The 12,196-nt window shown below is 38.8% G+C and overlaps 1 protein-coding gene across 4 annotated transcripts in view; it reads left to right on the forward strand.

Moving 5' to 3' along the window:
• Positions 1-12,196, forward strand: part of ITPR2 (inositol 1,4,5-trisphosphate receptor type 2) — a 501,416-nt gene that overhangs the window by 174,297 nt on the left and 314,923 nt on the right. For all 4 annotated transcript variants that reach the window (XM_003265625.4, XM_030804417.1, XM_030804419.1 and 1 more), the window contains 6 exons: positions 2,496-2,668; positions 3,647-3,766; positions 3,885-4,070; positions 5,230-5,481; positions 5,926-6,070; positions 7,645-7,795. In XM_003265625.4, the coding sequence (XP_003265673.2) occupies positions 2,496-2,668; positions 3,647-3,766; positions 3,885-4,070; positions 5,230-5,481; positions 5,926-6,070; positions 7,645-7,795 (1,027 nt within the window). The remainder of the gene's footprint in view (positions 1-2,495; positions 2,669-3,646; positions 3,767-3,884; positions 4,071-5,229; positions 5,482-5,925; positions 6,071-7,644; positions 7,796-12,196) is intronic.

Consider the following 12,196-nt stretch of genomic DNA (forward strand, 5'->3'; position numbering starts at 1 on the left):
CAGAACATTAAATGGCCTCCTTCAGGCACTCAGAGGCAGTGTTAGGGGATGCTCCCAGTATCAGACCCTGAGTTCTTTGTGGAGGTCTGGAGTGGGGAAGGGAAATGAGGGGCTGCTCAATGTTTACTCCTTGCTCTCATTTTTCTTCTTGGATTTGGAGAAATACGCTTGCGAGACTGGTCACCGCTTCACCCATGCGAGCAGTGCTGTATTATAGAGATTGACATTAACAGAACAAAAACCTAACAGGTCTATAGAGGCTACCCGGGGCCCTCAGGCCCATCAGGACCCATGATGTGCACCCTCCTTGATGGCTGTCAGCCTTTGGAAGGGTGCTTGGGGCCCCTTCCCTTTTCTACAGCCCTATGCTTCGGGATGGCAGATCCCAGATCACTTTGGATTTGGTTATTCTGCTAGTCACTAGTAGGTTCCCTGGGCGACATGTCTTACCTGGTGTCAGTTCTGCCTCTCAAGGTCTGGCACACATGGTTCTTTCTCACACCCCTCTCAGTCTTGGCCAGGGATCAGTGTGCCACACACACACACACACACACACACGCGAGGCGCACCCCCCCACCCCGCCCCCCCACACCCCTACCTAGTCATATCACTCCTTTCAGGTACATGTTTATGCACTTTAGGGACCTGCTTTCTGGGTTTCTTTGGAGCGTAGAGTTAGAGCATAGATGGTAAAGGAATAAATAATCCCTAGCATTTGTCAAGGGTTATATTTTATTTTTCTTCCCTTTCTATTGTGTGTTCTAATTGAATCTCAGTGATAGCTGAGAAATGTTTTTCTCATTTCTATTGAGTTAAGAATGCTTGGTAGTAAGCATAAAGCAGCTTTCTGATGTTTTTAGAACATGATTTTAAAATGTTCTATATTATTATTATTATATAGTGTATATTATATAGTATTATGGCTATAATTACTTTGTTTTTCTTTATCTTCACCTATATGTTATAGTCCTAATAGGAAGTTCATTTGTGACTTAACACTAACCCATGTATTTAATATTGAAGATCTATTTATTACTATTTGTAAAATTTGATACGTCTAATTTCATTTAGTTGTTTATTAACATCTTTGGATGTTTGCCTTATACCAGAGTATGACTACAGTAGTCATGAAAGTGTGTAAATCAATATGTATCCTTAAAATGATATAGTAACAGAAGACATTTACTTTACTTAACTGGCTACCCAGTACACAAAGCCATCATTCTGAAAGGCCACAAAAATGCTGCTTAGCAGATAATTAGATTTGTGCAACCAATATCATTTTCAAGGAATAGGTACATTCCAGTAAATTTTCCTAAGGCAAAACTACTTTCTAATCAATAAATTCTCCCGTCAGAGAAACAGAGACACATTTCTAGGGAGAATCTCAAGGAATCAAAGTAAGAACCTTTCATGGTGGAAAGGGGAGAAGCTCACCAGTCCCATGGCAGTGTGAGATGTGCTGCTTGTAGATAGAACGTGGGAGATGAACAATAGTGGTTTGGGATATAGGAAAATTAGTGTGATAAATAAGAAGTAGATCAAACAATAACATGATTGAACCTCCCCAGTCACTTTTTCTTACTTTTAGAATAACCTCTTTGCCCTTTACCATGGCTCACAAGGATTATTTTGACCTACCTCTCAAACTTCAACTTTGCTTTCTGCCCGTTACCACTGCCTAGTTACAATGGCCACCTTCTGTTGATAGAACACAAGCTTGGTTCTACTACCACAGGGCCTTTGCACTAGCCACTCCCACGGCCTAGATGGCTTCCCTTTAGGTCTTCCAATGGCTGCCTCATTCTCTTCATTCCCATTGTAGCTCAAATGTCACTTCTTCAGCATAGGCCTTTAAGAAACATTTATTGGGCGAATGGATCTAATCAATAAAGTGATTAATCACATTGCCCTGTTTGGTAGCTTTTTAAAGATAAAAAGTATATGACATTTTACCATTATTTTAAAGAAAAGATCTTACAGATCATTCTAGCCTACTCACAAAAAAGGAATCAACCCAAGTCCATCTAGGATCTTCAAGTAACAACCCAGGTGTCATGTCTCATGAATGAAATGTCAGGCAATCATTTTCTTTTCTATAATTATGCCCAAATCATTGGCTATGACTTTAAGTAAGAGATAGAAGAAAAGTCTCTGTTAGACTGATGAAGTCCAAAGTTATTGTGTCATAAAAACTTATTTTAATTAGATTTATTTTTTCCACTTTGGAAATAGATATTTCCAAAATACCTATATTGATAATTATTTCTAGGTGTATAATTATTTAGTAGAAGTTCAATAATGTATATGCCAGTATGTTTTCATGTCTTTCCTCAAAAAGCTCTATTTATTGAAAAATTTACTTGCTTTTCTTTTGAGAAAATTTTTAGTGAACTTTCTGTTATGAATAAATTAATCAATGTTGTTGACCCTAATAGAACCTGTTATTTGTAAGCTGTTTGGCAGTGTATTCTGACAGCCTTTCTTCTTTGCAGGAATATATTGCTAAGAATTTCTGTGTCATGCAGTCCCAGATTGGCTATGATATTTTGGCAGAAGATACTATCACAGCTTTGTTGCACAACAACAGAAAACTACTAGAGAAACATATCACAGCAAAAGAAATAGAAACATTTGTCAGTTTACTCAGGAGAAATCGGGAGCCAAGGTTTGAAATGATTCATGCGGTATTCTTTTCTAGTGGAGATTGCGGCTTTATGTTTTATTTTTAGAACTTTTAAAAGTTAGAGTTCTTTCACATCACTAACTTTTATGGACGAACTGTGTTGGGCTTATTGCTATAATAATTGTATATAATAAAGAGTTATTACCTCATAAGAGATCGAAGCCCTTTATAGACATACTTAAGTGTGATTGATTTTCACGCTGAATCCTCATGATTTTATAGACTTTATGGTTTCTCAAAATACATTCATATACATTATCTTATCTAGATCCTTGCACACTTGTATGAGATTCACTGGTTGTATATTATTATCCCCATTTTAGAGATGAGAAAATAGAAGCCTAGTGAGTAACTTGCCCAAGCGCACCCTAATAGGAATAGAATACGAGGTAAATCAAGGGTTTCTGACTCCACATCAAGTTCTTTTTCTGTTGTACCATGCTGCCTTATCTTGAAGAAATGAGTGCAGACAAGTCAAGCCAATTGGCAACATTTCCTTAGCTAATTAGCACAGCAAATAAATGCTAGAAGGTAGAAATGGGCCTCTGACTTGACCAGGTCATAGTAATTTTCATTAGGTGTGTGCTCTGTTTCTATTTTATTCAGTATGGCATTAGCTTTGATCTGCCTTTGTTTTGATATTCAGCTCCGGGGAGACTCACTTTAGGGGAGATGAATGATTTTCTAAACATAAGTCACGGTGCTGTGGGAGGAATATCATAAAATAAATAGAAGCAAAAGCATCCTTTTTGAAACAAGACTTGTATTAAATAAAAAGAATTGTATGTTTAATTTGTTTCTAATGATGCAGTAGATAAACAACACATTAGACAAATGTGTGGAAATAATATTAAAACATATAATAAGTTTATTTTATTATATTCCAAATTATGTCTTTATTGTGATGCTTTTATAAAATGCTTTGTCTTCATATTCCATTTAATTTTTTTCTTTTGCCAGGTTTTTGGATTATTTGTCAGATCTGTGTGTGTCTAATACCACTGCTATCCCTGTAACTCAAGAACTCATCTGTAAATTTATGTTGAGTCCAGGCAATGCAGACATTCTCATTCAAACCAAGTAAGCCCAGATAATGGATGCATCATTTTCCTGTTGATTATTTGTAAGCATTGTAGTTCTTTGTCATATTTACAAGTGCATTTTTTAGTAGATTTTTGTATGTGCTATTTATTTGAAGGGTGGTCTCAATGCAAGCAGACAACCCCATGGAGAGCTCCATCCTTTCGGATGACATTGATGATGAAGAAGTTTGGCTCTATTGGATTGACAGCAACAAGGAACCTCATGGCAAAGCTATCAGGCACCTTGCTCAAGAGGCAAAAGAAGGCACCAAAGCTGACTTAGAAGTTCTTACCTATTACAGGTTAAGTATTGTAGGCAATCTTACAATAATTCTCAGTCTCACATATTAATTGAGAACTGGTTCTCTGTAGCCACTAGTTAGGTATCTATGAAGAGGCAATTTTAAAAGTAATGTCAGAACTAGGGTAGCTGAAATATTTAGTATTATTTAAAATATTCAAAATAAAAGTTAACATTTATGTTTTCCACATACACCACTTGTAATTTCCTGGTTTCTCACTAGCTTGGAATTATTGTGCAGCCAAAGGCTTTGTCCTCGTATTGAGTGGAGTGGAGGCAGATGGAGAGACATGTTAGGACCTAGGTGATGGAGTTGAGAGGGATATAGACATGGAGCTAAGGAAACTGATCTGGCTACCAGAGTAGCTCAGAGCAAGTAAGCCAGTAGTTTAGTATAGAGTGGATTATGAATATGCAGTGACCTAGGGCCTAAGAGAAACTGGTGCCTGTAGTTATGAAAGTTCAGCACTGGAATATGGCAGCGGAAGTACTGAAGGCAGTTCCTGGTGGTCAATACATTGGGAGCAAGAACCTAGCTGGCATCTTTGAGTTGCAGGGATAGAAACCCAAGGCAGAAGCCTTGGGGCCAAGTTGGGCCCAAATGGCAAGAATCAGACAAAGACAGACGACGCGTTGTGTTCCCTGGTTTCTACAGCTATAGCAACCAAATCAAGGGCTAATTCTTTATCTCAAAACTGGGCTGATAAGCCAAGTGCACTCATGCCATTTGGAGTGATCACTTTTGGTTTGGGAACTGAGTGGGGCAAAACCTGGAGTGTAGACACTAGAGCCGGAAGCTGAGTGAGGCTGGGGAAGGTGGAGAGAGATGGTTTCACGTGAGCTGTTACCCATAGCCTTCAGCCTGAGTGCAGTATTTGTAATCCTGGGAAACCCAGAATGGAGTGCCTAGTGACACTCTCCAGCAGACACATTTTGCTGAAGCAAGTAAGAGGTATTGTAACTGGAGGGACATAGAGACAGTTTCATATATGTCTTGTCATTTGATCTTAATGGTTAACATACTACAATCAAGAGTTTGACTCCAATATCATGAATGCTTGGAAATACAGGTGTCTTAAACATAGATACTGATTGGTACTATGATGTTTGAAGATTTCCTTGAGATAAAACAATAATGTAATATGTTTACCATTTTTAAGGTACCAGCTAAACCTCTTTGCAAGGATGTGCTTGGATCGCCAGTATCTGGCCATAAACCAGATTTCTACACAGCTGTCTGTAGACCTGATCCTGCGGTGTGTGTCGGATGAGAGCCTGCCGTTCGACCTCCGAGCGTCCTTCTGTCGCCTCATGCTCCACATGCACGTTGACCGGGATCCCCAGGAGTCCGTGGTGCCTGTTCGCTATGCCAGGCTCTGGACAGAAATCCCCACAAAGATCACAATTCATGAGTATGTTTGGAAAGAGGTCTTGAGGCTTTGGAATTCATCAGATGAACTCCACATCAAATGTCTACAGTTTTGAAATGAAACATGTGGAAAGGCATTTGTGTATCCTATCTTGGATTGTTAATCTTCTAAATGCAAATAAGATACTTGTTTTGAAGGGTGAAATGATAACTCTCAGTGGTAATAAAGGCACTTTATAGAAAACAATAAATAATATTGATGTAATGAGCAAGAATTTTAAGTACTTAATATTGTGGTAGACTGATATAACTGCTTTACACGTGCTAACTCATTTCACAACAGCCCCATTTTACAGATGAGGACCCAGCCCCTAGGAAGGCTAACTAATTTATCCAAGATTATGCACCCAGGAAACTACATGTGTTTTCCTATTTTTAAATGATTGCAATCAGTTTAACTTGCATTTTCTTCTTTCTCTATTTCCAGATATGATTCTATAACAGACTCTTCCAGAAATGATATGAAGAGGAAATTTGCCCTGACAATGGAATTTGTTGAAGAATATTTGAAAGAAGTTGTAAACCAGCCCTTTCCTTTTGGGGATAAAGAAAAAAATAAACTGACATTTGAGGTACTTTTTCCCTCTAATATTTAGGATGTTTTGGTAACTGGGTAGTTTAGTTCATGAAGGTATTATTTTCTCTGCCATTTTTTTTTTTTCTTTTTTTGAGACAGAGTCTCACTCGGTCGCCCAGGCTGGAGTGCAGTGGCGTGATCTCGGCTCACTGCAAGCTCCACCTCTTGGGTTCATGCCATTCTCCTGCCTCAGCCTCCCGAGTAGCTGGGACTACAGGCGCCCGCCACCACACCTGGCTAATTTTGTGTATTTTTAGTAGAGACAGGGTTTCACAGTGTTAGCTAGGATGGTCTCGATCTCCTGACCTCATGATCCACCTGCCTCGGCCTCCCAAAGTGCTGGGATTACAGGCGTGAGCCACCGTGCCCGGCCTTCTCTGCCATTTTTAAAAGATAGATTTGGTGCTTTGATGTCCAGTACAAAACATTTTATTTATAATTGTCTATTAATTACTATTTTCCTTGATTTTTTGTTTCATTTGTGTAAGATTTTTTGCATGTAATAAAGTCAGTTTTGCATATTTTGTAAAATGTTTGGATACTTTTTTATCTCTATGGAGATGTTTTTATTCTCATCGAACTGAATTGAAATACTTTCAGTTTGGGGATGTAGTGACAAAACTAGAGAAAGGATGCTGTTACTTGATAACTGGTGTATTAGCTACCTACTGGTGTATAACAAATTACTCCAAAACTTTGCAGCCTGAAGCAACAAACATTATCATGGCTTCTATGGGTCAGGAACCTGGGAATAGCTTAGCTGGGTGGTTCTGGTTCAGGGTCTGTGATGGAGTAGCCAGCAAGCTGTTGACTGGGATTGCAGCCATCTGGGGCTGGACAGTCTGTTTCTAAGGTCACTGGAGGGGTTGTTGGTGGCCACACCTCCTTGCTGGCTGTTGGCACCTCAGCTTCCTGCCATGTGGGCCTTTCTGTAGGCTGCCTGGGTGTCCTCATGACATGGTACCTGGCTTCCTCAGAGCAAGCCATCTGAGAGAGAGAGAGAGAGAGAGAGAGAGAGAGTACAAGATGGAAGTTGCAGTCTTCTGTAATCTAATCTTGGAAGTGACATGTCATCACTTCTGTTGGTTACTTGGACCAACTCTGATACAGTGTGGTAGGGGGAGACTGTGCACTGGGGGCCACATCTCACTTGGAATGTCCTGTGCAATCCACAAGACCACAAAGCAGCATAGGGAACATAGATTTCTGGGCAAATTTCTTGGATAACAGCCATTTATTAAAGTAATTAATTGATGCGACCATTTATTAAGTGGCGTCCTGCTGACTTAAATTACTTAATGTTTAATTAGGATGTAAATAATTCTAGTGTAAATTTTGTTAAGTACCTTAAAGCACTCTGAGTCTTGCTTGGATTTAGTTCTAGACTTGAATAAATCAAAGTTCAAGTGGTTGCTTTTGCAAGTATTTTAATTCCTAGGTGTTTAAGAATTAGGAAGTTTAGAAATTGCTGTGCTAATTTAGATAATAAAAAAGCCAATGTTTATTTCAGTACCCAATTTTTTTTCCACTCTTTCACCCTCCCCCTCCCCGCTTTTTTTTTTTATTAAGGTGGTCCACTTGGCTCGGAATCTTATATACTTTGGATTTTATAGTTTCAGTGAGTTATTAAGGCTAACAAGAACACTTCTGGCTATTTTAGACATTGTACAGGCCCCCATGTCATCATACTTTGAAAGATTAAGCAAATTTCAAGATGGAGGTAAGAATTTGGGGAAATGTGATAATATCATTGTTATTACTTGGAAGTAAGATAAAAAACAAAACTACAGAGAAGGGGTTGTTGCTATTGTGTACCTGCTAATATATGTGTGCATATGAACACAATTCCTATGACAGGGCTGAGTGATAATAAGGTGGATTTACAAACACGCATCTCTGTTTATGATGCGAAAGCTTTGAAAGATGAATTCATAAGGTCAGATTCCATCTTTAGCAACTAACAGTATAGCCAAGCCACTTGTGAAAATATTATGTGGTAAAAAATGAAAACATCCTGATATTTGTGGTCATCTGGTTCAAGCACTTCTCCTGCCTCAGCCTCTTTTATTTTTACAAATACAGATTAAATTATAAGGTGTCAAAGAGAGAATAGATTTGAAGGCTGTGCTCCACAGCAGAGCTTAGACAGAAGCAAGGAAGGCCAGGCACGGTAGCTCACGCCTGTAATCCCAGCACTTTGGGAGGCCAAGGTAGGCGGATCACGAGGTCAGGAGATCGAGACCATCCTGGCCAACATGGTGAAATCCCGTCTCTACTAAAAATGCAAAAATTAGCTGGGTGTGATGGCGTGTGCCTGTAATCCCAGCTACTCAGGAGGCTGAGGTAGGAGAATTGGTTGAACCAGGGAGTCGGACATTGCAGTGAGCTGACATCGTGCCACTGCACTCCAGCCTGATGACAGAGTGAGACTCCATCTCAAAAAAAAAAAAAAAAAGAAAAGAAAAAGAAAAAGAAAGATTCAAGGAAAGGGCTGGCAAGGTATCATGCCAGAGAAGGAGTGAATGCCACGCCAGTGTGGGAACCTGTGGAGTGAAGTGGATAAGAGAATGGGCTTTCAAGTTAGAGTGCCTGTATTCAAATCCTGCCTTGACCATTTATAAGGTACTTGTCTTCTCTATGATTTTTCTTTTCTCATCTGAGATATGAAGATGATCATAACAGTATCCTTCTCACAGTTTCCTTGCAAGAATTAAGGGAATGTATACAATATATTCAATGGACTTTCAACAGTGCCTGTCTCATAAGTCAATACAAAGTTTTTATGACAATTGTCTTGGGTTGGATACCCTAAAAACACCCTGATCTAGAGGCTTGTTTGCAGAAGGTATATCGAAGGGTGCACTTGGATATATACCTGTAAGGAAGTGAGGAAGGTAGGACTGGGCAGGCAGAGAAGCTCATTTGCAATGCAGTTATGACTGAGACCTCAGCTCATCCTGTACGGAGTTCTGGAGCTGGGATGCTCTTTGGAATTGTCATGAATTAAGGCAAAGGGGGCCACACTTTGTATCTATGTATCAGCCAGCTATTAGCTACTTGGCTTCATCCTGGAGGGGGCTGTGTAACATTGGGTAAGAGTCTGGCCTAGCAAGAGGTACAACTGTAAATAGTTAGCAACAAGGATGCCCAGCAGCTGGGGCAATAAGAGCCTCAGCCCTGAAAAGGGGACATGGGTGGAGCACAATAGTATCCACTACAACATCCACTACAGGATTAAAAGGGCAAAGCCAGAAACCTAATTTCAGACATAAAGAAGAAATACCTAGTTAAGAATTGTAAATGAGCAACTTACAGTAAGCTGAAGTAATTAATTGCTGCTGCCCAAATCTCAATTTCTTTTATAGCTTTCAAAAAACTGTACAAATCAATAAGAAGCCAATTGAACCACATAAATCCCTCACCTTCAGCATAACTAGAAGCGAGGGGACAGTGCAAATGCTAGTTACTGTAAGTAGAAAAATAAACATTCATTTTTAGTACAGCTGCCTGGTGAGCTCCCATTGCAAGCTTTGAGGATGGTGAGTGGTTTTTGGAGAAACTGGGGAAGAGAAAAGGGATCATGTGCAAAGGGAATGAAATGAAATTGTATGAAAATCACCCTCAGAAAGAGAAAGTCTATCTAGGTGTGAAAATATGGAAAAAGTATTCAGGTAGATAAGAGCACCAACTTAAAAGGAAGGGACTTGAAATAGCACAGGGAGCAGCTGTGGAAAAGCAGTGCTTCTAGGGATGAACAAGGTTGCAGGTAAGGGAAGGGCACCCCTTCGAGTCTTTTGGTGAAAGAAAAAGAGGCAAGATGGGGAGATCTAGAATACCACAAGACTAAAGAAACCTGAAACATGGATGGACATATCACTCCTCCACCGACCTCCACCAAAAGCCAAATTTTGAAGAAACTGCACTTCATGACTCTGACAGGAGGGGGCGCTCTTGAACCAGAGATCCTGTAAACTCGCTCATTGTAGATCCTGTCTGCTGAATGTGTGAATGTCATCAGTAACACTATGTGAAACCACTGTAAGACCAAAACAGAATGGAAAAATCTAAACACCTCAGTGGATGGAAATTCCTCTCTGAAGAGCAACTGTGAAGCAGAGGAATATTGCAACACGATACTCTAAATGGAATTAAGTAGCTTCAAGCACAGTGGACTATGGAAAACACTTTGATTCATAAATTCAAAAACTAAGATCAGAAATGGACCAAAACCCAAGAAGTAATGAAATGAAAATTGATTGAACTTAGGAAAGAAATAGAATAAAATGGTTGGCTTTATTTATTCATTTATTTTTTTACCAATACAGATTAAATTATAAGATGTCAAAGAGAGAATAGATTTGAAGGAAAATCAAATAGGTGACATTGAAGAAACGCAGGAGAACAATGAAGAGAATGATGATGATCCAAAGAAACAAGTGATGAGGGTGAGAGCAAAAGAGGCTGAAATGGAAGAAAGGCAAAGAAGAGCCACCATATGAATAATTGGAGTCCCTGAAGAAGAAAAACAAGAAAATGGAACAGAATGAGTATTTAAAATTGCAATCCAAGAGAACATTTTGGAAATAAAAGACAACCTGAATCTACATGGTGTAATTATCCAGAATGGTAATCTCTAAGGGCATAATAAAATGATTATATATAGTATACATTCAGAAAGAGAATAATAAGGGTTTGAGGGAGGAACCATGAAAGCAAATGGAGAAAAAAGGAAAGCGTATATGAATATTCTTTACTATTATTGCATCTTTAATGTAAATTGAAAATTTTATAAAAATAAATCTATGAACAACATATGAATGAGAAAAAGCAAAGACCAAGAACTATAGTTGTTAATCAAAGAGCAGGGACATACAGGGGTCTATATTAATTCTGCTGCCTGAATCTCACTAGTGAGACTCCTTTTACCACTCCCAGAGGGTACATAACACTTGAAATGTCCGTATTAAAGCTCCTTGTTATGCTTTTACAATCTTCAGTCTAAACTAAATTATTCTTAGAAAGCTAGAAGTTGATCCTGACTTTTGATCTCACTGCTTACAATCTGCCTTCAGTGTTTCACCATGAACAGTATCTTATTAAAGACTTACTTTGTTTTTTTTAGAGCAGTTTTAGGTTCACAGCAAAATTAAGAGGAAGATACAGAGATTTTTTATTTATCACCTGCCCCCCAACATGCATAGCCTCCCCATATCAACATCCTCCACTAGAAGTGTACATTTGTTACAACTGATGAACCAACATTGAGATCATTATTCCCAAAGTTAATCATTGACATTGGGGTTCACTCTTGGTGTTGCACATTCTGTGTATTTGGACAAATGTATAATGACACGTTATCTAACATTATAGTATCGTACAGCATCTTTTCACTAAAAATTCTCTGTGCTCTGCGTATTCAACCCTTCTCCCACCTCCTCACTACCCCCTGGCAACTGCTGATCTTTTCCTCTCTCCATAGTTTTGCCTAAGGAAAGTATTTTTTTCTTGGAAAAGTCGTTACCTGGTTTGCACTCTCCACCGTCTTGTTTATATCTGCCCTCAAAGACACATAAATTTAATTTTTATAATTCTTATATTTTTTAGTGAAGTCCACTGACTTCTAGATACCTTTATTATTCTTTCAGCAATCTGATAATAATTTATTAATTTATTTAACAAGAATGTATTGAAGAATTACTATATGCCAGACACAGTTCTAGTCACTGGTAATAAGTAATGAACAAGATAAACAAAGTTGTTAGCCACAGGGAAGACAATTAATAAATAAATGGGCAAAATTTCTCCTTTCTCCTATTGGGAGAAACAGCCAGATTATCTATCTGTCTGTTTATCTATCTATCTGTCTATCTGTCTGTCTATCTGTCTGTCTATCGATCTAATCTATCTATCCTGTAACATCTGATAATGCTGTGAAGAAAAATAAAGTAGGTCAATGATATGGAGACTGATGGAGTGAGGGAGGGTAGAATTTTGTTTTAAGTTTGGTGGGCAATCTCTGGAGAGATTTGAGAAGGGATTGATATAATCTGATCATGTTGGCTGCTGAATGGAGAATAGAGAATATCTGTGTGGGCAAAAATGTCGAAGGCTTAGAAACTCT

The sequence above is a fragment of the Nomascus leucogenys genome, chromosome 23 (genome assembly GCF_006542625.1).
Source record: "Nomascus leucogenys isolate Asia chromosome 23, Asia_NLE_v1, whole genome shotgun sequence".
Lineage (NCBI taxonomy): Eukaryota > Metazoa > Chordata > Mammalia > Primates > Hylobatidae > Nomascus > Nomascus leucogenys.